The sequence below is a fragment of the Nyctibius grandis genome, chromosome 9 (assembly GCF_013368605.1).
Source record: "Nyctibius grandis isolate bNycGra1 chromosome 9, bNycGra1.pri, whole genome shotgun sequence".
Lineage (NCBI taxonomy): Eukaryota > Metazoa > Chordata > Aves > Nyctibiiformes > Nyctibiidae > Nyctibius > Nyctibius grandis.
In genome coordinates this window covers 23,747,393-23,774,957 of record NC_090666.1, presented here as the reverse complement: position 1 = coordinate 23,774,957, position 27,565 = coordinate 23,747,393, and the positions used below count along the sequence as shown (strand labels likewise).

General features: G+C 40.7%; 1 protein-coding gene across 1 annotated transcript in view; it reads left to right on the top strand.

Annotated features, from left to right (window-relative positions):
- CNTNAP5 (contactin associated protein family member 5) overlaps nt 1-27,565 on the top strand; it is a 232,297-nt gene that overhangs the window by 66,108 nt on the left and 138,624 nt on the right. The window contains exons 5-8 of the mRNA XM_068408092.1: nt 6,780-6,983; nt 9,571-9,755; nt 13,058-13,201; nt 24,319-24,583. Of these exons, the coding sequence (XP_068264193.1) occupies nt 6,780-6,983; nt 9,571-9,755; nt 13,058-13,201; nt 24,319-24,583 (798 nt within the window). The remainder of the gene's footprint in view (nt 1-6,779; nt 6,984-9,570; nt 9,756-13,057; nt 13,202-24,318; nt 24,584-27,565) is intronic.

Genomic DNA, 27,565 nt, shown 5'->3' with positions numbered 1-27,565 from the left:
GATTAAGTACAGACCTGCAACAGCCTGGTATGGATGGATAGTCACTAGGGCAAGAGACCTTTTCCAGCCCTACCAGCAGACCTGGAAATTGAAACCTATAAATCAAAACTAGCTGCCCTTGATGACGTCATTCCAAAGCAGCTATCTCATCTGTTTTCAAAGAGCTTTCTTCTGTTAAAGATGACCAAGCCTCTGTAGTAAAGATTGTGGTCCTAACAGATGTGCAACAAAAAGAACTGGAACTGAAGGTTGAAACTTTTGTAGCTGAATGTGTTTTGGTGTTACATCATGTGAAATACTACATGGGCACTACTTTCATGTCAGATTGTGGTGGTATCTCCTATGATACGACTTCAAGGTGACATGCGGACTGAGTTTCCTTGTGCTGATATCATCTAAGTCTTCCTCTTTGTCCTGTACCCTGCAGTTACAGGAAATAAAAATGGTTGTGCAGAATTAAGGTATGAGATAGAAGGAAGACAGAAAAGAAATAAAAGGATTCATAAAAGTTTTACAGTGTGTTGAAATATTCATTCCGTTTATATAAATGTGCCATTCAAATTTCTCTCTGGCAAATTGCATATGCCAAGCAATACCTGTCTACAAGTTTTGCTTATATAGTTCCACAGACTTGGCTACTCCTAACCCAGGCACTCCAGCACTGTATGAAAGATGTATGATCATTTATAAAATGTTATCTTTACTGTTATACTGACAGAATATCTGTGGCAGATCATGAGCTGTTGTACACCTACGTAACTGCATTTTGTAATGTTTGGCAGCATACAGACTCATCCACCATGTTCGATTCTGACACAAGAAATATATTAATAATTTGAAAAGAGTTTAAAAAAGGACAAAAAAAACCAAACCACTAGAGACAAGCTGTTGGACAAGCCAGGAAGGAAATGGAGCTAGAAGAAGAACAAATGGCCCAAATGTGCACCATCTCTAAGAGATGACCATTCATGCAAGTGTCTGCGTATATGAAAGAAGGAATGTGAAGTTGGGAGTACGAACATTATAATCACCTACCTGTACCAAAGGCTTCAGGTGATACAAATTAATCTGAAGGAACCTAATTCCCAGTTATGCCCAATCCTCTTTAAGCTGCTTGGAATGACTTAAAGGCTGCTATAGGTAAATAAACCCAGAGTATTTGATCTTAAGTCCACTGAAGTTGAAGAAAGGATTTCTGTTGGCATTTTAGCTTTGGAACCAGATGATGCTGAAACGCTGGCTGTCCATTGCATCTTTCAGACAAATGCTGCCCTTGAAGCATGACACCTGATCTCAAAACAGAGTTCTTTATATCAATATCTGCGGCAGAAAACTGTGGAAGTAAAGGTTTCGTTTAGAGGCAAGCTGTAATAAAGCTGGAGGTCCTTTTTGTATGTGCAGCAGTATTCATTGGTTGGGTGAAACAAGAGTCCAGGGACACTGACAGCTTAGGCCATCTGAATTTCGTGAGCTGCTGCACATCTGTTAAAACCCTGGGACTACTACCAAACATCCAGCTGAGCACCTCGCTGTGATACACCAGGGCATGCAAAATAGCCTGTGGTTCCTTGGATGGTCTCTGCTCACATCAGCTCCTTTTTAACCTTGCATATTTGAGTAGAAAATGACAGCTGTAGGAGAGGTTTTCGGCTTCTCTGCTGCTTAAGCATTTTTGTGATTGCAGAATGAGGTGAATGTGACACTCTTGTGCCAGTGCAAGGCTCTGACCTGTTTTTGGAGTATGACTGTCCTGCACAGCCTACTCTGCTGAAGAGGTCCCAGGAACACAATCTTGTGCAAACTTTTGGCAAATGCAGCCTTCAATGATGACTGTTTAGCAGGACGAATGTGGAAGGCATCAGGTCTTGTAGGTCACCAGACACTGCCAGGACACAGTAACAAAAAATACTGGAGAATCATATTAGAGATTAACTGCTGTGTGCAGTGGATGCCAAAGTGGCTAAATTAGCATGTGATTGCACTGTGCTGCTGGATGGCACTCACTGTTGTTTACTACTCCTGCTACAAGTAATTTACTGTTATGAACATATCCCAAAAACTCTGTCAAACAGAGAGCTTTCTTCTTTCTTTTTTCTTTTTTCTTTTTCCTGTTTTCTTTTCTCTTTTCTTTTTTTCTCCCCCTCTTCTCCCCTTTTTTTTTCTTCCCCCCCCCGCTCCCCTTTCCTTTTCACCCTCTAATTGGCTGCCAGTTGACAATGGTTCTTTGGAACACAAAAACATGTTTTTAACAGTAAAGCTATTTGCTTGACCTATCCCATACCGATCGAAGTACCTTGTGCAACAAAGCACTCCAAGGCCTTCAAATCAGCTGGAATTCACAGATGATGTGCTAATTGTTGTTTACTTTCCTACACAGAAAGTATGTATTTAAATGAAAATTAATTACATTTATTTGAAAGTCCTGCAAAGATTTCATCTCACATCCTCAAAATAGGTACCGAAATAGGAATGAGGTGATCTTGATCTGAAAACGTATGTTGATGTTTCCTGCTCGGAAAAGGTTTTATGATGAGTTAAATGGAAATTTCCATGCAGAGGTATGTGTAAGCTCTCACTGTCCCTTTGCAGCAGTGGCTCCAGAAGCAGTGTGATTGTAACAGATAACCAGAGCTGCAACAGAGGATATGTTCAGACAAATGGCAAACCAGTTGCTTTGGATGCTGGGGGTGGTGAGGGGGAATGGGTATATCTTTATGGTTGGTAAAAGTCTTGTTAGCTTAGTGCAGGAAAAAAAAGTCTGCTGACAGGATATTTATAGCTGCATTGAAGATGCTGGTCATATTCTGTAACTGGTTAACAGCCCAAAATGCATCAGCAGAATCAGGTGTACGTGTGGTTAACAGGCTGGGAAACCACAGGAGAAATAATGATAAGGGTGTGAGATGGTATCTTCTGCTTCTGAGAGCAGAGTTCTTCATTTGCAGTTCAGGACTCCCGATTTCTCATCTTTTGCAGTCGTTGTGCTCCGGGGAATATGATCTGATATTGTGCTTTTTGATTAAATGATATTTTTACTGGATCTTTTTTTTCCTCTCTTTTTTTCCTTCATCCTCTCTCTTGTCTTCCTATGAGATAGCAAAGAACACATTGCGGAGAACCACTTAATGTCTGATGTTTATTGACCAGTAGCGTTTGTAACCAACTGTGTAAGATAAATACCCAAATGATTGCTTACCAAGAGGCAGACAGATTTGTGATGGGAATAAAGCTGCACAGCAGAACAGTCACCTTTGAGGTGCTCATCCACATTCATCCCTTGGATTGCATGTCTGAGAGGGGTATGGAGAGGGAAGTCAAATTGCTCACTCAAGCCAGTAAGGCATGACTGGCCAGGAGAGACATCTGTTCAGATCAGGAACAGTCCTCCTCCCTCCTGCAGTGAGCTAAGGCTTCTGTTCATTTGTGCAAGACCAAAAGCTTCTGTCTCAAATTGCAACTGTTCCTAGAGGATATTTTTGTATTTTGGAATAACTTTGCCAGGTGTTTACTTTTTCCAAAATAACTAGGAGGACTGTCTTTGTAAGTACGAATGTATCCCCTCTACAGCCAGGAGCAGATTGCTGCACAAGTGAACTCCATGCTTTCACATTGCTCCCAGCCTGGCTCCTCTCAGCATAGCTGGTCCCAAAGGCTGAGCCCTGTGGTCACATGTTCCCCTTTAAAAAAAAAAAAAAAAGATTAATTAACCTGGTAATCCACCTTCAAGTGCCTGTGTTTCCTCCCACCCCCAAGTAACTTCAATGTTTGGATCTGTATTGAGAAAGGAAATTCAAATGGAATGACATAACCAGCACCCCTGGGGCCAGAACCTCTACCGAATTTCAGAGAAGCTTGAGGAATTATTTATATTTTATGGGAACTTCTTCACCTGTAAGCAGGAGTATGTATGTATTTATAGCAGAGATGTCTGTCTGAATTGTTGGTTAGTGGAAAATAACACAAAAGAAGCGTCTTTTGCCTTATCTCACCTTTGATGGGTTTTGTAGCATTGTTGATGAGGACAGTGTAGAAAAGTACCCAGACTGAGTAAAGTATGTCTTCAGGAAGAATAAGTAAACCAGCAGGCAGTGCAGAATGAAACCACTTGTGTTTTAGTTTGTCATTCCTACAGGTTTTCTGAGACTTATAATGCTTCTGATCCTTGTTCTCTTGCTGCAAGTGGATTACGGACATACATGGACTAAATAAACACTAAGCAAACAAGCAGGTTTTCTGGAGTGACTGTATTAGAATTGTGCCGTATCTTTCAATTTTTAACAGGAAGCCAACGATTTGTTGTCACACAAACTGCCACTAATGACTTTTGGCTGCCAGTGTTAGCATTTATTTGACATATTCCCGTTTCGCTCAGGGCTATTTATTGGCCAGTGTTCTCCCAACTGATAATTAGTGAAGCAGAACTTTTCAGAAACAGGTTTTCCTTTGTGTTATACTCTCTAAATGTCAGTGGTAGGGCTCTTCAAGAAATTTTGTGTTATGCTGTGGCTTAGTGGAGAGTTAAGAACAAGGACTGAAGTGTGAATTCAGACTGGTTGAAGGCTTGGATCTTAAGAAGAAGAAAAAAGGGCGGCTATTATGGCAATGTTGAATCAGTGCTCTCTTACAGTTCCTTTGTTTTTGAGAGCTAGGAGGAAAATCAGCTTTAACTGCAAAATACACTGGAAATCAAAGACTAACTTCTTTATAAGCTGTTTCCTAATACCTGCCTGTGTTAAAATGAAACCATTTTTATGATACACTTGCAATTTACTTTAAACAAATTGAAGTATTTAATGTAGCTAGGGGAAATTCGTAAGAACTAAACTACAAACGTAATTCCATTTATAGAAACTGGCAGTTAGAATTTATAAATTCCCTTTATAGAAACTGTTGATAGAGAGAAATCAGCAATTCTGAAGCAACTGTTGCTGAACACCTAATTCAGAAGTAAAAAACAGTAAAAGCAGATGGCATTGAATACTTTTGTATTGACGATACTTCCTAAACTAGCAACTGTTCCATGTAAGATGCTAAATAGCATATTATAATTCTGACATCACAGAGAAGAAGATGGTCTTAGTTTATTCTGGGGTGAATTTTTCCTAGGGTTGAATTTCTTTGTAGTTTTATTCTCATAAGAAATAATCAGTTACCTTTTGATTTGGAATGGAATCAGTTTTGGAGTGACAGAATTTTGCACCAAATCTGAATTTTGACCTCCCTGCAAGTTTGTAAGTGTGCCATCAAACTTCTGTACAAACTGTCATACTGACCTGCAGAAGTTACCAATGGTAGTTTCCATGGTAACAAATCACTAACAGGTCTTTTATTTTCTGAGCTTGTAATAGTTGTTAATTGCAAATCTCTTTAAATCTTGGTCCAGTTTAAAAAAGAAAAAAAAAGGGAAAAAATCCAACCCCTATTATTTCTGTTTTTAAAGAGGAGCAACTGAAACTACCATTAATGCTCTAAAGGACAGAAGAACTCCTTAAGGGAGCTTGGGTGACTTAAACAACCAACTTTAATCACAATGCAGTTGCTGACCTGGAAGTCTTGATTGTTTTGCATGGAGCTTTCAATTATTTTTCAAAAGAAAATGGAAAACTGATAGCTTTGGATCATCATTAAAACATGTGGTTTGCAAACAAAGATAGTCTATGCTCACTCTTCTTGATTACTGTGAAGGTATCCTTTGTCTTTATGCATGTATCCCAATAGTTATGTAGCTTAGTAAACCCTTGTTCAGATTCTTCATCGTCTGGTTTTCCTAATTTTTAAAAATTTTCTTAACAAAAGGAAATACCAATTGACAGATTTACTATTTACAAGTAGGTATTTTATCCATAATTTTTGCATTTAGATAGAAACTGGAATTGTATTTGTATATGTCAGTCACATGTATGAATACAGAGAATTAGTATTTAAAGCTACCTGAAATGTTCTGGTTATATATATATTTTTAAAGAAAATTTATTAAAAATACATTTTGCTTTAAATACTACTTTATTAAGCAAAGAGAGTACTGCAGGCTGCTGCTGCCAAAGGAAATATTAATTGCAGATGAAGAATTGAAAGTTTGTTTCCCTATACAGTGATTGTGTTTTAGAGGCTGGCTGAAGGGTAAAATATGTTTCTAATAGGATTTTCAAAGGTGTGTAATCAGTTTAGATGCCTAGTTCCCATGAAATCCCTTCAAAAGCTTTTTGAATTGATATTTGACTACTCCTGCCTAGTCAATTTGCATGCAGAAACATGGTTGATAAATGCCCATCACAAACAAGCAGCCAACACTCAGAGGCTAAGATGATGCTTATTTGGATGCAAAGGTGTATGTAGGCAGGGCCAACACGCAGAAACAGGTCAACAGATGCTTGTGAAGCTACAAAAAGTGGAGTGAGAACTAAAGTGTTCAAAGTAGTAACATCCTGGGTGTGGTTATGAGACAAACAGCAAACGTGGCAAGGGGTGCTCTGGAGAGCTGAATACGATGGAAGGTGCCTGTTCTGTTCTAAAAAGTTGAGTGAGAAGGCAGTCTTGCATGAGAGAGAGAAGGACAAGTGAAGAGGAGTTTTGGTTTTACCCTCGTGTTCCCTTTCCCGAGGCAGAGAGAGAGGATTGGAAAGGGGTGAAATGTGGTTGCCCAGACACCATGTACATCCTGGCGTGGATGTATGCTTCTGAGAATACCTGACTCCAAGTGATATTTGAGAAGTTCCTGAAAAAATATAGTCCCTCTCCTGATGCTGCCCTTCTTTATTTTGCAATCTTCTTTCTCCCAGAGTCAGATATTGCAGACTTCGATGGCAGAAGTTCACTCCTCTACAGGTTCAATCAGAAGCTTATGAGCACATTCAAAGATGTGGTTTCCTTGAAGTTCAAGAGCATGCAGGGAGATGGAGTCTTATTCCATGGAGAAGGACAGCGTGGAGACTACATTACCTTGGAACTGCAGAAAGGGAAGCTCTCCTTGCACATCAACCTGGGTAAGGGTAATTAGGATTATTGGTTCACATGTTACTTGTAATAAGGATTGTCTTGGTTTGCTTTTATAAATCTATTGTTTATATTAGGCAGTATCTAGAAACTCCAGATGAGATCAACAAAACATGCTGTGTGCCTCAGACAGCTCACAGCTTAAATACAGGTTAGAGAAGGTGGGAGGGGAAGCAAAAGACAATAGGCTTGACTGATGTCATGCAGGACATGATAGTTGAGCCAAGAAGAGACCTTGGCTTTGCTAACTAGTACCGCCGAAGGCTGAGCTGCTCAACGACTACTTTTGAAGTTTTGCTGTTTACTTGATGATGCTTTCAAGCAGTGATTTAAAAAAAAATGTTCTGTTTCTTCCCCTTCCTCCTTTTTATTGTTATTTTTTTTTTGAGAATAGTATTCCCAGGAAGTTTGGTTTGGAGTGCAAAAAGTTTATTTTTGAGTTGTGTGTTATTTTTTCCATTCTGTGATCAGAACTGAGATGAGAATACAGAATTTAAATGAAAATGTTCTGGTCAAAACATTGTGCACACTGGTATTGCTTTGTTTCTGGAGATGGTTTCAGTTGAAAACTGTGAATATCAGGAAGGCCATCACTGTGTGAGCATGTTGGATCAGAGGGACAGGTGAAAGGCTGGCTTAATTTCTTTATGTAGAAGGATGCTTGCTTTTTCCTGGTGAATACACTAAAGCACTTTGATAATGGCAGGAGCTACTGTAGTATGAGCAATCATACCCCCTCTCCTGGCCTTATTACAAAATCTTCATTAGCTTCATCTGTGGGTGACCCATGGTGCTGGCCTCAGCAGTCCCTGCTGACTCATGTTTCTCATACTGAGGGGTTGGAGTTGGGCAGAAGTTTCCTTGCCTGCATTACTGTATTTTGGTCAGCACAGGAGCTGCACTTACCCTGTTTGGGTATTGAACTTGGTCTGAAAACCCCCATGGCCCATTCAGATGGAAAGCTGAAACAGAACCCCTCCCTCTGTTAACCTTGAGGGTGTGGGTAAGGAGGGGAGAGAATTAAGGTCCAAAGTTTTCACTGCCATTCTCAATCTTAATAACTTTGAAGAATAAAGTAATCTGAGACATTAGCAGTTCATGTACACGGTGCTTAGACTGCCAAGGCTGGTTTTAATAAAAATGGGAGATGTAGTATCTATTGATGTGTAGTATTAGAGGGGCAGATCTCAGACTAGAAATTCCAGAACACTTTAAGAAGTTTGTCTAGAGCAGATAAAGCAGGCAACAATGGAATATCTATTTCATTCCCCTGTTCATGAATTGGGGAATTAAAAGAAATCATAACTAGTGGGAGTAAACTGGAGGTACTAGAACAGAATTCATAGATAATGCCTTCTGCATTTTCCCCCTCATGCTTGATTGTGTTTGTTTTAAATGTCAGTAACAGTTTTCCACAGCTCTTGGATTTAATTTTTACATAAGCTCATCAATTGTTTCGTCTCCAACTGGTATTTTCTTTCTTTCTTTCTTTCTGGTCAGTTCATCAAAGAGTAGAAATGATAATGCAGCATTTTTATGATTTGTTACTTGGATGTTACTTGGACCAAGTAGCTACATCCTGAGCCTCTGAATGTAGGATTCTTTGACACAGTTGATATTTCCTCCTCTTCCAAATGTTTCATACTAGGATAAGAATATAGTATAGTTAAATATATTATGTTACTTCTTCCATAGTAGATGCTGTTGTGAATACATAGTCTTAGATAAGAGGTTTTTTTCTTTCAGCAGTAGCCCCAAATATACAGATTTTAGCCATATAAAATCCTCTGTGTGCAAGGGCAAGGGTTTTGATGTCTGCTCTTGAATCTGCTCGCATGTTGCCTGACAGTTTTGAAGCATGTGTTCTCTGCATTCTGTTGGGGTATAAAAAAAGAACACACACTCCCTTTCAATGAGAGGCTCTGAAGTGTTCAGACATGTAGCCAGCCGGAAAACAGAAGAGTGCTTGAAATCGCTGGCGTTGGGGCCTAAATATTTTTATGACTCTTGATCTAAACTTTTGGAGATCTAGGCCGGGTTTAAGAATCTTTTTGAGCTGAAGGGCACACTTGCATTCATGTTGCTTTGTCGACTTGTGGCTTTTTTTCTCTGAGAATGGACATTTCTCTGAATTGGACATTGTTAAAATACAAAAAGCACACAGTTGAAACTGAAATGTTGAGAGTGGTCTGTTAAGGTGAATAGGTGATCTTGGTGCAACCCAAAGGGAGCTCTTAAAACACCAGGGCCTCGAATGCACAGCAGAACGAAGGGCACAGGAAGAGTGGCAATTCCCTGCATGCTGCGATGCGTGTGTGCAGCATCGGGAGAATCTCCTGATTTGTAGCAAGGATATCAGGGGAAAAAAAGTGTATGTGTGTGCATGTGTGTGTACATACATATATGAATAAGAGGCCTAAAGAATCTAAGGTAAGCTTTGTCAAGGGTCTGTTTCCGATGGGCAGAGCTCCAGTGTGTACATAGGAGCATTGCTCTGTGCTCACCTTGAGCCTTCATGCTTCAGTTAAGGGCCTGGGGGTAACTCTGGTTCTCTTCTGCCTCTCTCTGCCCCTTCAGGGGACTCCAACCTGCACTTCAGTAACAGCCACACGTCCGTCACCCTGGGCAGCCTCCTGGATGACCAGCACTGGCACTCAGTTCTCATAGAGCGCTTCAACAAGCAAGTGAACTTCACAGTGGACAAGCACACCCAGCATTTCCGAACGAAGGGGGAATCAGATCACTTGGATATTGATTATGAGGTGTGTGAAGCCCTTTAGGTTATAACCTGGGAGATGAAGCTGAACTGGTATAAAATGAATGTGATAGAAAACAACCACCCTATGAGCTGTTTCTTTTCAGCAAAGATCTTTTCTTCATTTAACATTTCCTTTCCAGAGAGTTCCGTTCATAGTTAACAAACATAGACTATGTCAGTGCAACTAAAGACAGTCTCAGAAAATGGCCAGACTCTGGGCAAATATGCATTGGATTGCGCTTACTCTTCAAAGTATGGCAGACTTGGAGCTGAACTAAAAGGTATAGCCTGGGTTCTAGTCAAATCTTCAGGGAACAACTGCGTTTATCTGTAGGGAGAGATGCTGTGTCATCATATCCGATACGATTTTAATGGGATCATTGCGCACCATCCCTGCATCTGATTGACATGACCATGGGGATACCAGCTCTGAGTTGTGTCTCTATCCATCTGCCACTTGCTCAGATTACAGCTCTCCACACAGAGATGAGCAGGTAAAGACTGTTGTCTTCCCACTAGGAATGGAAGACTCTGAGTACAACTGTCAAGACAACTAGCTCTGATCCAGGTACCTTCACATCTGGGGTTGTGATGCAGAGTATCCTTGTCTAGGGAGCCAGAGCAGCTCAGCCAAGGGAAGGACTGAGCAGAGGAAGCATCCTGCCTGCCCATAAGACCTGAGGCTGGTGTGCTCCCCTGTCATGAGTCCAAGGTGTGGCAGAGTGCAGTTTATATCACTCCAGCAGTTCAGTGCTTATGGCCGATAGTTGGTAAAAAATACCTTAAAAATCTTTTATATCATCATATCTATATGCAAGGCAGTTCCTCATCTGTTCCCTCCACCAATGCACACCTGCGTGCAAATTACACATGTTCATTTTTATCCCCATGCACTTGTCTACTGAGTCTTGCTAGCCCGCAAAGCACAGGGTCATACTTGCACAGTCAGAGCCATCACCCTGTCTGGATGCGTTGAGCTGGCATCGTTCGTTGCTTAAGAGACCAGAAGTTTCCTCTCCACACTTTGGATTCATTTCTCTGGAAAGGATCGATTCCCAGCACACCTGAGGGACAGAAGCAGATGGCTCGGCAGTGGCAGGTGCCTGCTCTCTGCTCCTCTCATGTTCTGGCTGAAATTCCTGTCTTTGCATTTCACAAAGTGGAGTGGAGAGAGTGGTACCTGTGCCCTGGCACTGGTGTACCAAATCAGGAGCACATTTAGTAGGGACAACACATTAAAGCAGTGAGATTCTGGAACAGCTTCAGATGGAACTAGCAAGGGCCAAAGCTGTGACTACTTTTAAGATGGAGTTGAGAAAAGCCAAACAATTGAGTCATCAGCTTTCCTAAGTTCAAAGTAATAAAATTCCTTGCTTCCTGCTACGAGGTTGATGCCAATTAGGGAAAACTCGGGCTCCAGTGTAATTTTCAGAACACTTTTCCAGATGTTCCAAAAGAGGGAGCATGGTAGAGAAGATCTTCAGCTGGTGTATGTCAGCACCACCAGTGACCTCTGTGGCACTCGGTCCCAGTCCCTGGTGCTTAGTTTTTCACACAATGTGTTTTCTTTCCATTTGCACGGAGACAATCTTTCAGTCAAACATTACAGCAATACAGTCTACTGAAAGTTTATCTCAGCACACTTTAGGGATTAAAGGCCTTGCTGAGGGTAATAAAACCATTAGTTTAGTAATTAAAATTATTACCAATCACAGAGGAAACAGTTTTCTTAATAATGCAGTGGTATAATTGATATTGACTTTTCTGGTTTTGAAACGCAGTACAGAGTCCCTAAGCAGGAGACTTAAAGAGTAGAACGTGAAAGAAGGAAAGTCTGGTGTTTTAAGGAAGAACTAACTCTTTTGGAAAAAAACATTGCTACCACATAAGCCCTCATGCCAATAACAAACCTGCAAGTGATATAAAGTAGCAGTCTGTTCACTCTTTATTTCCCTGAAGTGATCAGTTAATACAACTGAGGTGCAAGTTCATTAAGGACTTATTTTCAAAGAAGTGCTTTCAAGGTTATCCAGGGAGGTTTCATTTGCTTATGTATCCCAGCTAGTTAGGTGGAGTGGGAGGAAAAATAACTCCCATATTTCCCTTTTTTTTTTGTAATAATGAGCAGAGCTGAGCCATTAGGAGTTGTGACAGAGGAATAAGACTGACCAGGTGCCAGCAGCCGTCAGCTTGTCAGTGGTGCCCAGACAGCAGCGCGTGCCCTTGCTGCAGTGGATGCAGCAGGATTGCAGCACAGCTCCTGAGGCGCTGGAAGCACTGTCAAGTGTGGTGGCTGCAGGATTCCTGCCTGCATTATATCACTCACGATGCTGGTAGCTGCAATGGGAAAAAAAGAATAAAAAACCAGCAGTACCACCAGTAAGACTTGGCCACAAAGGCCAGTGAAGCTAACTAGAAATGAGCTTTGTCAGCTGAAAAATCAAAATAGGCTTGTCAGAAGTTTTTTGGGTTGTGAGGTTTGATTTTTGTTTTGGTTTGTTTTCTTTTTCTCCCCACCCCCTTAGGAATCTAAAATAATTGCACTCCAAGGATTTTGGAAGCTTTATTTTCTTAGGCTCTTTGTCCTCCCGGGGCTTTCAGCCCTTCAGATAAGTGATGAGTTGTAATCTGCACAATACTAATGCCTTTCAGTATAGAGAACAGCACAGCAGAAGTTTTGTTTAAATGTGTAACCTGCAGAGCTTCTCCATTACACTGCTCAGTCCCAAATACCACATGTGAGTATTGTAAAGACCAAACCACAGTGAAATTTAGGAAAAACAATTGTGAGGTGCAAATGGGGTAGTTTTTGTGTGTGATACTACCCTCCACTGGCTGAAACCACAACAGTTCAGATACATCTTGGTGGAAAGGGATGACTCCAGCTCACAGACAAACCCAGTGCTCCATGAGCAGGAAAAGTTTATTCCCCCATTGATCGGCTGTTCCTGGCCGCTGTGGTCTGTGGGAGCTGTGAGCTGGAGACCACTTAAATGTTACTTTGTGTGTTGGGTGTTCCTCAGTGGGGGGCTGGTGGTACTAAGCTGATGAAGTGGTGTGTCAAGGCACTTAAAAGCTGTTTCCAAATTAGTGAGTTGTCTGAGGCAGCAGTGTTTCTCCAATAGCTGTAATGCTATGTGACCTGTAATTCCACTTTTGGGCAGCCAGGCCCTGCTTCGTGCCCTGAGATGATGATGTTAATATGACTTGGTTCTTAGATAATATCCTGGCTGGCTGCATGGAGTGGGGCTCTGCCCTCTTGATTTTGGGTTGATAAATAAATACTGTTCTTATTCTTTCCAAAAGCTCAGTTTCGGAGGAATTCCTGTCCCGGGAAAACCAGGAACCTTTCAGAGGAAAAATTTCCACGGGTGCATTGAGAACCTTTATTACAACGGAGTCAATATAATTGACCTGGCAAAAAGGCGCAAACCTCAGATCTATACTGTGGTAAGAGACAATAATGTATGCTTTCCTTCTTTACTTCCATGCTGTTGGTGCTGCTGACTGCACTGAATGAATGGAGTTCAGATTTAGATAGCTATGGGCATAATTAACTCGTTAAAATGATATTGCTGAAGCTAATATCAGCCAGCACTGACTGCTGTGGTGGGAGTTACTGAAAAACACAGGTGGAAATGAATACATTTCTCTAACTTTCCGGGTGTATTAGAATTTGTTTGGAGAAACTTAAATTCCTTTTACAAGACTAAAATGTGTCTTTTTTGATGGCATCATAGAAGTCATGCTGATTTCAAGCAGTGGAACAGGCGTCCCAGGGAAGTGGTTGAGTCACCATTGCTGGAAGTGTGTAAAAGACGTGTAGATGTGGTAGCAGAGACATGGTATAGTGGTGGACTTTGGCAGTGCTAGGTTAACATTTGGACTTGATGGTCTTAAAGGTCTTTTCCAACCAAAATGATTCTATGATTCTAAGTCAGAGAGACTTTTTTTTCTGGTTAACTCAGATCAAATCTTATTTTCTGAACCATTCCCCATCACAGTTGTGGAGTAGCAAAATTTTATTCTGCTATATGAGTTGGTATTACAGAGAAGAAAAAATGTTTCTTTTATTGTTGGAAATATTTTCCGTTGTGCCGCCCCTTGAATTCAGTGTATTGGCAGTTCTGAGAACCATTGATCTGGTACTAGTGTCTCTAAATGTGGGATGGTAGAGGTAAAGCAAAAGGAGCAATGGTTTATCCCGCCTGCTAACATAAAACATGAATGTAACTTCACACCTAATAGTGTCCAAAATTACAGATATATTTAAATATATCATGAGCAAAATAAGGAACACTTTATTTCGTAAGAACAGGGAACAGTACACTCCATGCAGGCTTGTAAATAATTAAGCGCTTGTTTAGCTTGTGCTTCACTCCTGCACCATGCTTTGATATCTGCCTTTTGGCTAATACTGTGTCTTTGGAGAATGCTGAGGTGAAACTGTTTCTGGCTCTCATGGCATCTTCTAGTTTGTTTTAATGTGTATAAACAGACTGAAGCTACAACAAAACAAGCCAGAAGACCACAAGAAGTCCTTCCTTTCCTCACTTTCCCTACCCGGGGCAAGGCTGTATGCACATGGAAATGGAAAATGGAAAGGTGATGGGTGAGAAGTCCTGCATTGCATTGCTGGCAGGCAGGACTGCCTCCAGGATGCTCCCCTAGCCTGGGACTGAGAGACTTTGCTTTAATAACCTCGAGTTTGATTGCTCTGACTCAGGACTCTAAGGCACAAATCTTATGAACTGTGTTAAATTGCTTTTCCCCTCAGCTTACTTTCTAAGGGGAGGGAAGACCCCTGATCTGCTTCTTAGGTCATTAAACAATTGTTTGTTTTGCCAGCTGGGAAGTAGGAAGGCCTTCCTAAAGGGGAAAAGAAAAACTTTGTAAAGTGCTTTTTCTCTGAAGGATATTGTCTGGGTATAACGTGGCCCCAAGCAATGAAACTCTGTTATCACAATATTTGATTCAGCCAATGCTAGATCGAAGGTTTAGGAATCCTACTTCTTTCATCAATTTAAGGTAGAGGTGATGTGCCCCCATCCTTCAATCTCCCTCACAGAAGTGATGATTTTAATGCAATATTTTTCAAAGGCTGGCTGCTATACTGCATTTTGCAAGATTTATGATCAGCTGTGTGCTGTGTCTGTGACACTTGTGTATGCAAAGTGCATGGAAAATTTGCCACACCCACAGCACCTCATAATCTTAGCTGAACCTCCTTCTGTAGGAAACAGCCCCTGTCAGACTGTTGTTTTCCAACATCCTTTCCATCACAGCTATTATCTGCTCTAGCAACTCTCAGGTACTTCCAGCTTTCACAGGCTGATCGCCCTCTCCCATCTTCCTGCTCTTCCCCACTCCATAGCAATTTACTTACTGAAATTAAAATAACTTGTTCTTGCTAAATGTAGTATTTTGCCTGCCAGACTTCCTCTGCACTACATGCTTTTATTTGAAGTTCATAGAGGTTTTCAAGCAACAATCCATATCTCCAGGGAGCTGCAAGTTTCTCTGCTTGGTGTCTTTGTAGTTGCTAAGGTTGTTTGGAGTGGAAATGCAATGAAAGGAACAGCACAGAAGAATAATTAAATATAGCAGGGACTTGGAATCACGCTTCTTCCAACAATGTGTTTTGTACTTGTGTTCCCTCCCCTCAAACTGGAGATCACCAGAGATGGTTTTGCATTTAGTCCCCAAAATACCTTTGTCTGCTAACAAAATATATTTGAGGACAAACTGGCTGGTTTGGGGTTAGAAAGTCATTAATGCTCAGAGACATTAGTGTTTTTGCCTCCAAAACAGAAGGCAGACTTCAACACTCAGTCTCTGCTTCGTTTTCTGTGCCTTTGTGAATGTTGACACAATAAGTGAGCCAAACTTGAGGGTTTTCATACCCATCAACTTTGTTTTTTTTACTGTTGACATCCTTCTCACAAGCAGGAGAACGATACATCAACTTTAGAGGTATAGATTTCCTCTTATGAAGTAGCTCCTCATCCATATAAATCATGGTCCCAAATCAGCTGCATTTAAAGTCAGAGGAAGAAACTACAGGTTGTCAATAACAGAGTACTGTACTATGTATCGTATTCTTGGGTGGTGGCAATGATTATCATTCCGCCTGTTCTTTTCTGTAACTCATTTGCAGTTGTCAGACTTGCAATAAATCCCCTTGAGAAAACATCTCAAGATAACGAGGCAGCCTGTCTCTTTGAACTGGAACTTGCCTTCAGAATTCCATTTTTATATCGCCTGATACTTAACCTCTCGATGTGGTAGCCCTATCTATTTGGACAGGCTATCTATCTTCTCTCTGGGTTTCTTCTGTCCCTGATGGCATGTTGTGTGTTTTTTTGTTGTTTTTTTTTTTTTTTCTCCTCTAGGTCATTGAGTGTAGTGAAATGATAGGAGATCTTTTATTTGCTCTCTGAAGCGATTACTGGCTTTAATTGCAAGAGGTTATGAGAAGTCAAATTTCTGTAATTAACCACTGTCATGGTCATAGGACTGGAACCTTGGGAAATGTCTGCAAATAATACTCTAAAGATCTGTCCTATTTACTAGCTGTCTTCTCAGTGCAAAAGAAGTGCAGATTGCCCATTATGAGAAATTGTACAGCAGCTACTCGCACTTCCTGGGCAAGTAGTTAGGGGCAGGAAAATGCACTAGTAGGAGCCACATTTACAAGAAGCAGAAGAGGAATTGTCCTTCACAGAAGGGTTGATATCTGGGATGGTGAAGTCCTCGTTGAAGGATATTGTGCTTGTTAAGAGTGTATGTAGATGCAGGAGGAGATGGGACAAGTTCTAAGAAGAGAAATCCATTGAGAATTGCTAAATATATCTGGCTGAGGGAGTAGTTAAGAGAAAAATAGCTATAGTATCCTGAAAATAGCTATAGTATGCTGGCCACCAATGTTTACCCACTGCTAGATTCAGGTTACACCTTTAGAAACTGCCCTAATGTGACCAGGCTCTTAAGTTTTTTCATGTGTCACTGATTTGTGATGTCAAAATAAGCAGCTGTCTAGCTGAAGAAAAGAAATGAAGAGGTCATTAAAAGATGTAGTGTTTGATCTTCTCAATGCTCCACCCTATGTACTCACTGAAATTGAGGAAAACCTTATCCCCCTTTCCCTTCCATTACCTTCGGCTAATAGGAATTGGAGTTGTATTTTTGTTTAGCAGAGCAAACCCTGCACTGACTTGAGAGGAGTGCAGGATATTTGTAAGGAAGAAGTTGTCAGCCCTCAGATATGCTTGAATTTCTATGTTGGCCTGCCATGTTGAATCTGGGAGTGACAATTCAGCACAGCAAGGGATGTGGTGACATGTAAATACATCACTGTAGTGCCTCAGGGAAATAATCAATTGCCAGCATCAAAGAGCAAGGAAAAATACCTAGTGACAGGAGAATGTAAACTAATAATTCATTCCCTTTATAGAGAATCCAAACATGCTAGTTTATTAAGTTGATTTGAGATATCTTCATCTTGAGGAAAATTTACTTGTCTATGCATGTCTTGTTCTACCAAAGTGCTATTGCAAGTGTTGCTGTGTCTGTGAATATCAGGCTGGTGATTCATGAAGGCCTCTACTACGGTTTGGAGAACAAGGAGTTAAGAGAGAGAGAGAGAGATTTTTTTTTTTTTTTTTAATTTTTATTAGTTTTTGCACTGCAGTCAGACTATAGGAATCATAAATAAAAAATGTAGGAACTATTTAGTGACATTTTTCACAACATCCTATAGGACTAAGTTGAATTTATTTAAAAAAAACTTTTATCCAATTATTTAATGAAAGCCTGAGTCAGACATACACATTAAAAAGAGAACTGAATTTGCTGTTCTTTAGGTAAGGCAGGTGAACTCAGATTCCAGAAATATTTAGTTCCTTTAAAAATAGCTTTTTACGGTTTCTTCTATCTTCCTGTCTGCTCTCTGGGTCTTCAGATGAGTCTGCTTTATATCCTACCGGCAGTGTGGAACAGTATGAAAGTCTATATAAACAGTATTCATTTTAAGGTCCCATTTTATTGTTGCTGAATGGTTTAACAGGATTATTTTGAAATAAACTAAGTGTGTCACCTCAATCAAGGTCTTGAAATAAAGTCTATTTAAATCAGTTTTTCCATTGATTTCAGTTGGCTTTTTCTACAATTCTAAAGACTTTCAGTCTGTAAAAATTTAGTCAGCATGTAGCTGCAATAATAAACTTTCCTTTTCTTGATATAAAAGGTTTTTTGTTAGAATTCTGATAGTTGTGATGACCACAAGTGAAGCAAGTCTTCCAGGGAGAGAGACCGTATTTTTTTATAAGACTAGTTGACATATGCAGAAAAAAAAAAATGACACATTTTTGAGCAAACAAGGCCTTTTTGAGAGCCATCAGCCTTCAGCAAATTACAGGTTAGAAACAATTGTTCAGAGTTTAATTTATTACATTATCTGGGTAGTCAAATTTAGTGAATAGGGCAGTTAGTACCTTCTGAGCAGAGGAGGATGTTTCTAGGTGGGAGGTGATAAGGCTGTTAGTCCCTGTAGGAGAGGAAGAGAGATGACTAATTATTGTCATTGGAGTTAGCAGGGAATAAGGAAAATTGGGAAGAATGTAACTTGCTATAAAGCCAAGGCTTAAATGTCTTTTCTAAGGTCTTATTCCAGTTTCTAAGGCCCTGGGAACTGCTTGGTACTTGGCTGCCCGGCATAATTGAAAGGGGCGAGCTGACCCTGTCACAGCCAAGAGCCTGGAGTATGTGCAGTTCATACCAACCATTTAGGCTGATGCTGTGCTATGATACACAGACAACTGGAATTTAAAAGAGGAAAATCTAATAAAGAAAACTAATAAATAAAAAAGCTGGTAAGAATTGCTTTCTTTGCACTTTTCTATTTTAAGTTAGATGTGGCTCTGTTTTCATCATCATCATAATAAAATCTCCACGCTACTGTGTTTTGTTCCAAGTAATAAAATGTAGTAAGCTGTAGATCAGTTTACCCTGAACTGGAACAAAATTGGGCTTGGATTGTGCTAATTTGCCAGTTTGATCTAAGATGTCTATCTTGCTCACTTCTGGCAAGGTGAATTTGAAAGGCTGACTTCATTCCTGCTTTTTGTTCAAAGGAGGGAAAATACTAAATGGTCTGTTTTGTTTGTGTTTCCTCCTGTGCTCTTTTTCCCTTTTCCTGTCTCTCCGAGGGAAATGTATTTTTTTTCCGAATTAGCTCTGTATTTTCTTCCATCTTTTGCCAGAAACTCTTAGCTATTGTACCATATAATGAAACAATAATATACAGTTACTATGGGCTTAAAAATGGTAAAATCTTTCATCCCACTTCTGCCTAGTAACACAGTCAGTTTAGGAGTCTGAAATAAAGGAACATCCAGAAATGTCTAGCCAAGCATCTCATCCCTAATTCTGTCATGGTCACAATGTTTCAGTTTTTTGGAAGCTTTGTTTTTTCTTAAATGCTACTTTTTCCACATAGGAACATTATCTTAATGTAAACAACTGAATTCAATGTGATGAACAATTGCCTTTTATTGACATACGTGATACCTAGTGTGCATGAAGATAGGACAGTTCTCTATCACAGGGTTGATTATCACAAGGATATGCTAGTTTCAATGCAACTTGGATCAGGAAAGCATTCAGATTTCCATCATGAAATTTTGCTCAGAGAAAGAGAAACTCACCTCAGTATAGGAACTTCTCTTAGAGTATGAGTCCTGCTCTTGGGGTGGACTAGTTGCTCACTCAATGAACTAGTCCCAAATCAAGTAACACCATGCGTCTTGGTGCTCACACATCCTGTTTGAAGACAGTTTGCACCAGTATGTCAGTAGGCTGGAGCTGGTGTTTCATTTTGATTTGCTTTTCATTCAGTGCTTAGCAATGTCTTGATTTGAGAAGCACTTGAAATCTATGTGTGTGTCCTGACATCTGTTCTGCTTGAGATAGTCAATTTTAAAACAGGATTTGAAGGGACCTCCCCCATTCTTAAAATCCAGTTGCTCAGAGCTGAATGACAATCTTTCATCTTATCCTTTTAAAAAGGCATCAGAGGTCACCTTTTCCCTCTGTTACTCTCTTTGCAAATTCATCTGCAACCTCAGTCTCTTCAAAGCTAGAAATAGTCCTCCAATTTCCACGCTGGAGAATCTTGTCAGATTACCCACATTTGTATCTCAGGCGGGCCTGAGATTTTAGTCCCCTTACCTGTCATATTAAATAATCTTTTCTAATCCTCTGCAGAAAACAAGATATCCTTTATATTGGATAGTATCCATAGAGTGTGATTAATGAGAAAAGTAAGTGCCCATTTGATGCTCTAACCCACAGGTAGAATGAGAGCTCAGAAATACTCATTTATTGTTCTTCCTGTTCAAGCTGTGATCTTGGCCTGTATCCTTTGGTAGGCTAAATGTTGAGGGTTTCAGTTCAGCTGTCAATTTGAATAATTTCCCAAATACATTCTACATTTAATTAGTAGTCTGTGAGAGCGAGGGGGATGTATAAGAAACTTGTCACCGATAGCCCTGACTGTGGTGGTGTAGCAGTCTTCTGTCTTCATTCAACAGTACATAATATGACATGAAGAAAGGCCAGAAAAGACTGGAACGATTTACTAAAGTTATACAGGTTTTACCGAAGTCCCCCAGAAGTCACTGGAAAGACTCCAGTCACTTTTGGATGAGGCTTATGGCTCAGAGGATCTTCTGTGTAATTCACTTTTATCCTTATCACTTAACAACTGTGTTCTTTCATTCTCTTTTTAATAGGAAAGTCTCTGATTCTTCCTTAAAATGTTGTAATATGCTGTTATCTGTTCATTCAACATCTTGAACAACAACCACATTTGTAACCGTACTCCACCTGCAGAAATCTGAGTGCTTGCATTGTCTTGAGACAAGTGTCATGGCAGCTGGTGAACAAATTGAAAATACCTCCATTGCATTTTTAGATTCAGAAGGTTCCTCTTGTAAGAACAAAAAGAACTCTCTTGGAAAGATTTCACTGCTTATTAGAGGAGTCATTAATCAGTCTGGAGACAATGGACTTGATGGAATTCTCAAACACCACATGATAGCTGGAGTTTCCAGCAGCTGGGTAGAGCTGAGCATCTTCTTTATTTTCTCTAGGGATTAGACTCTTCTTATCCCATTTCCTAGCCAGTGAGCTTTTACTTTTCAGTTAAACTGGGTTCAATTATAAAATCAAGTGTCTGCCAGAAGTCTTGCATATACCCTGGAGAGTTCCAGAACTGCTGCCAATTAAAGCATAATGTTCCTGATCAAATGCACGTTTAGGGGGAGCTGTTTACTTTTCTGACTTAGACCTGCTGGAATAATTTGTTTGAGAATAGCATTCAGGGCAAATTTAACAGTTTTTGTAATGGGAGCTTATCCCTCTTCAGTGGATGAACATTTTTCAGAGTAACTGTTGTATTTCTTTTTCAAATTTTCATGCTGTTGTCTCTAGGAAGATAGGTAGCATTGGTCAGTGTAAGGATGTCAGCAGCTATTGTTTGTGTGTATTAACTACGGCATCTGGTTTTGCTCTGTGATGCTGCTTTAAGAAGATTTTTCCCTCCTAAATGAGTTGAACTGATTTAAGTTCTTATGGCATCAATTGGTTTATTTAACATTTTTCCCAAATGTTCTGACTAGTTTTTAGCTCTGACTAAAATTAGTTATTGTCCCTTACATCATGGAGATCTCAATTCTTGAATAAGAGTAACAAAAGTACTTTGTTAAAAGAACCCCCCCCCCAAAAGACAAATGTCTCTTTCTGTCCCCCAAATGTACCTTTTTTGTCATGTACACAGAATATTGCAGCACTGCATTTATGTGTTCCCAACTGCTCGTTCTTGTGGCAGGTGGAATCACATCTGCTCTGCTTCAGTGCAGTCAATGGAAAGGCTACAGGGCCTGAAGTCTCACCTGGTTAAGCATAAGTCCTGCCCATATGTCCCAGAATTGGCCATGGGTTCAGTCAGCACTCTTTGCCACTCCTGTCCCAGTACAAGCCTTGACCTTGTATTTGAGCCCATGCATATGTATCAGGGATACTTTGCTATGATGCTGCTGCAAACAGCTGAAAGCGTATCGACTGCACGAGGTGCTTTACTGGATTATTTTATGGTCATCTGAAAGTTTGTTGTGCATTGCAAACATGTTTTTTCATTTTAGCATTCACATTCTCCGGCACCATTAAGTCAGTCTAGGCATAGCTTGTTCTGCTGATGGGTAAAATCTGCAAAGAGCTTTGAGACAAAAATCCTATCTGAATGTTGCAAATCCTCCCCTCTAGAGTCTTGCATTTTGTTACAGCCTCCCACTGTCAGTGAAGCAAATTAGATACTTGAGTGCAGACTCAGAGAACGTTTGAACTTTCATCCAAGCTCCGGCGTTATGTATGTATAAAATCTATAAATGTCTTATTACGTTGTGTGAAGTTTACTTGAATCACTGTAAATGTCTAAAATGCCGAAGAAAATTTGTCATAGGCGTTTTAAATGTCTAAACCTTTAAAAAGCTCTAGACAAAGTTAACCATATTTGTTTATATCGCTACAGTTGACTGTTTTGTGTAATTTGTCATGAATTCAATTGAAAATGGAGATGGAAATATAATGTGGACAAAACCCAGCAGGTAGTAGAAACCTTTAAAAGGTTGAGAGCAAATTTCTATTCTACTTCCCACCTGACTAATGTTCAGGTGAGTTTGGATAAGCTTTGGATTATATCTCAAAACTTATTCTAACATGATATGCCCATGGATACCTTTTGCCATTGCTAAATCTGGTATGTATCATTCTGCACTTAACAGGGCAGGGAATACATAAATAACTTGATATAGATATATATCTGTCAAGGGTTGTTTCATCCAGTGATAACTCAGTCTCTTTCTGGCACTTTATTTATTTTCCATTTTAAAATAAAGACTAGAAAGACATTTGAAAGTGATAGAGAACAGTTCCATCAGCTGCCTGAGATTTCAGAGAGGAATTCCCCAAGCACTGTGCAACTTCCTACACATCCATCAAGTGCTGTTCATTATAATTATCCTGTTAGAGAGAGGTACCAGCTCTGATGAGAAGTGGTGCCATAGAGAAAGCCTTTTACTCTGATGTTTTTATCAGATTCCACTTGGTATTTTACAAAGCAGCCTAGTTCAAAGCAAACTGGCTGCAACAATCTCCTGGTGTGGCTTTGAAATACGTGGCTTCTTAAATGCAGCCTGGCTTTATATATTGTTAAGGTTTTGTTATGTGGCTTGAATGACCTGGTTGGGTGATCTACAATAACTGAACAAAACGGTGGAGTCGGTTCGTCTGCCAACTACAGTGATACATGCTGGTACAGATTCTGCTGACTGCTTTGAGTAAATGTGCTACTCTTCTGGGCAAATAGCACCATTGATTTCAGAGCTGGATGACTGAGGTAGTCAGCTAAGTTTGGCATCGAAATGGTGTTGGATTTCACCATGCTTGCTGTGTATGTACTGTTTTAATAATTCCCCAAAATGCCCTGTGGAAACCATGAGACCTAGAACTGGCCAGGAGATCTCACTGCTGTCTCATCCCACTATAAATACTGTATTCAAGTGACTTTTTCTTTGAGGTTTCTTACGAATTTTGAAATTATTTCAGAATAATTATTTTTAATTATTTGTGTTATTATTATTAAGTGGACTTTTATTATTTGCAGTAGCACAGGGCTGTGTCACTGTGAGAAAAGAAAACATAACTAGTAGTACTACTGCAAGTTATATATTGAATATTTGAATACTCCCAGGAAACTTGCCTCATGTTTCACCCCATGTAGTAGATTCAAGTAGACAGGGATTTTTAACTTTGAAGGTTATGTAGCATCGGTGTAAATGGCCAAAAAAGTAATGTCATTAATGGCTGCATTTTGGATTATATTTAGAATAAACCTAGTCTGTTTGGTTGGATCCCTGTGCATTGGAGAATGTTTTGTCTTTTTTTCCTTGCAAGCTTGCCTTGTTCACACCCCTGTAGTCCCATCAGTGCAGTCAATGCAGGACATTTGTATCACATACTGCAGCACATGAAGGTTGTAGTGGGTGCTAGTGCTTCAGTGTCGATTTCTGAAGTCAGCATAAATCCAGATGAGTTTGATTTTAATGACATAAAGCTAAACTTGAGCTTGAAATGGGAGGTGCTGGGAAACACAAAGCAGATGTGGCCAATTGGAAATGGTCTTGGCTACCAAATGAGCCCTTCTGCACCCAGGCATGGTCTTGATATGGGATATTTGGACATGTTTAGATCCTTTTAAGAATTGAGGTTTTGATTTTTGATCCCCCCCTCTGCCTCCATTTGAGGTTAAAGTAAAATTTTGAAGTCAGATGTTTTCCCAGAATGGACAGATATATTTCTTAATGAGTTCCAAAGATTTGTGTCTGAATAACAATACCTATTTCAGCCTTAAGGGCAGTTAGAAATCCAATGAGCTTATTTAACTGTGGATATTTTGAGAAGACAGACAAAAAAATTGTCATGTTGATTATGTTTGATTTTATTATTTGCAGGGCAACGTGACCTTTTCCTGCTCAGAACCACAAATTGTTCCTATCACCTTTGTCAGTGCCAGTCGAAGCTACTTACTACTACCTGGCACTCCGCAAATTGATGGTTTGTCAGTCAGCTTCCAGTTTCGAACATGGAATAAAGACGGCTTACTTCTGTTCACTGAGTTGTCTGAAAATTCGGGACCTCTCTTGGTTTACCTTCATAGTGGGAGATTGACACTACTTATTCAGAAAGAGACGAAGAACCCAGTGGAAATCAATGAAGGTACTTCAGTTTTGTTTACTCTCGTCTGTCCCCCTTTAAAATACAAAGGTCCAACCCCACAGGATGAAAGGATGGTGAAATACAGAAGCACCCAATCTTCCTTTCTTTTCAAATTTTCTCTTGCTTTCCAGTGGTAGAACCCCCCTGTGCATCTAAGCATGGGAAGTTGGCATCCTGAGATCTCCAGACTGAATGTACCTGACAATTAGCTCAGCCTCTGTGTTCTTAAACAGTCCTGCTAAATTTTCTTCAGTCAGGTCACATGAAGACCTTCTTGTTTCCTGTCCTCAGATTGTGCTGAACTCAGCTGGGAGCTAGCTCAGCCGCCGCACCATTCCCCAGCACAAGATAAGGCAGCCTCAGAGCTGATTTTCTTCCTCTGAATGTAGCTTTACACTCTGCCTTTATGCTATGCTCAGAAGAGATACTGTGAACTTCCTCTCCTCACACTCCCTGAATTGTCCTCCTTAGACAGTTTGCCAGTTGCTTTGTGCAGCTGGCAGGATGCAAGAGGGTGAAATGGAGTTGCCTCTCTGACCTAAAATTCAGGGGAAATTGCTTGTAAACACTTACCAGAACAGCTATGCGTTGGCTCTCAGAGACAACAGGGAAACAATTTCAGACTTTACAACAGACGCAGGACCAGAGTGGCACAGCTGCCATCCCAGTGTGATCTATATAAGCCATGCTGGCATCCCAAACAGAAATGTTCTTAGCCCAGGGCCTCTGCCCATCCCTTGCTACTATGCAACCATGCTGGTTGGGAGACAAAGTGACCCGCTTAGTAGATGAGGGCAGGGCTGTGGATGTAGTCTACCTAGACTTCAGTAAGGCATTTGACACTGTCTCCCACAGCATCCTCCTAGACAAACTGTCTGTCTGGGGCTTGGATGAGTGGACTCTCCAATGGGTTAAAAACTGGCTGGATGGCCGAGCCCAGAGAGTGGTGGTGAATGGGGCAAAGTCCAACCGGCGGCTGGTCACTAGCGGTGTTCCCCAGGGCTCAGTTCTGGGGCCGGTGCTGTTCAATATCTTTATAGATGATCTAGACGTAGGGATTGAGTGCACCCTCAGTAAATTTGCAGATGACACCAAGCTGGGTGGGAGTGTCGATCTGCTTGGAGGGTAGCAAGGCCCTACAGAGGGATCTGGACAGGTTAGATAGATGGGCCTAGACCAACGGCATGAGGTTCAACAAGAACAAGTGCCATGTCTTACCCTTAGGCCACAACAACCCCATGCAGCTTTACAGGCTGGGGGAAGAGTGGTTAGAAAGCGGCCTGGCGGAAAGAGACCTGGGGGTGCTGATCAACAGCCAGCTAAACATGAGCCAGTAATGTGCCCAGGTGACCAAGAAGGCCAATGGCATCCTGGCCTCTATTAGGAATAGTGTAGCCAGCCGGTCTAGGGAAGTGATCGTCCCTCTGTACTCGGCACTGGTGAGGCTGCATCTTGAGTACTGTGTTCAGTTCTGGGCCCTGCACTTCAAGAAAGATGTTGAGGTGTTGGAGCGAATCCAGAGGAGGGCAACCAAGCTGGTGAAGGGTCTGGAGGGTCTGACCTACGAGGAACGGCTGAGGGAGCTGGGGTTGTTTAGCCTGGAGAAGAGGAGGCTCCGAGGTGACCTTATTGCAGTCTACACCTACCTGAAGGGAGGTTGTAGTGAAGTGGGAGTCGGCCTCTTCTCCCAGGCAACTAGTGATAGGACAAGAGGACATAGCCTCAAGCTTTGCCAGGGGAGGTTCAGGTTGGACATTAGGAAGAATTTCTTCTCAGAAAGGGTCATTAGACCTTGGAATGGGCTGCCCAGGGAGGTGGTGGAGTCACCATCTCTGGATGTGTTTAAGACAAGACTGGATATGGCACTTAATGCCATGGACTAGTTGACAGGGTGGTGTCAGGACAATGGTTGGACTCGATGATCCCTGAGGTCTCTTCCAACCTGATTGATTCTGTGATTCTGAGACTGGGAAATTAATTTTCTGAGTAGGTTGGATTACCCTGTTTCCAAAGGTGAATGAGTAACAGAATGATGGAACTCAGATGGAACTAAATAATAATAATAGTTTTATCTAAAAGAGCAGCTGCTTAAAAATATGTAATATTAAAATATTCCCAGTACAGACTAAAAGAGGGCAGATGTGTCTATTAAAAGAAGCACAGATAAAATGTGACAGAGTTGTCAAAGCAGATCTGTTCTCTATGCGTGTTTCATTCCCCTTTATGATAGAAATGTAGATTGCTACAGCCGTATCTTGCTGCAACTGAGTGCTGAAAACTGAGTTTCCAGCCTTTATTGCAGTCCTAATTAAATTGTTGACAAAGCTGAGACAATGTCAATATTTGGTTGGGTGTATTTGTTTTTATGTAGTTCTGAAATCATGAACCTGAGCCCAGCCTTTGGTGCTATCCAAAACATTGCTAAACTGCCTACTTATGCGTGGAAAATATGCAGAAATTGCAAATACCATGTTCTGCAGATGTCAGGTACTCACAATAAACTCATGCTTGCTCAAGAATGGACCTATTTTTGCCCCAAATGGGACCTATTTTGTTTTGATATCTTTTCAAACTTCAACAACATATTTCACTCCAAAATGGACTTGTTCTAGTTGAAAAATCATCCATTTTTCCTGGGAAGCCAACCTCTTATTCTATGGAAATTGTGCATGCGTTAACAGCCATTGCTGTGGAAATTGTCTCCTTTTCAGATTCACAATGAAATGACTTTTCATACACATAACACCCACAATTTTTTTATTTTGTTTTGAAATGTTCTCACACCTCTTTGTGTCACTAAGTGCTCATTTGTTTCTCCTGAAAGCTACATTAACAAAAAATATGCCATTAGGGAGGGGACTAAATACTAGTTGTCTGTGCCTCATCTCGATGACTCCAGCCTGACGGTAGCGTATTTTGAGCTGTAATTAGGTTACTTTTGATCTGCACCATGGTGTGTGAGCTCAGAAACTTGCCCACTGA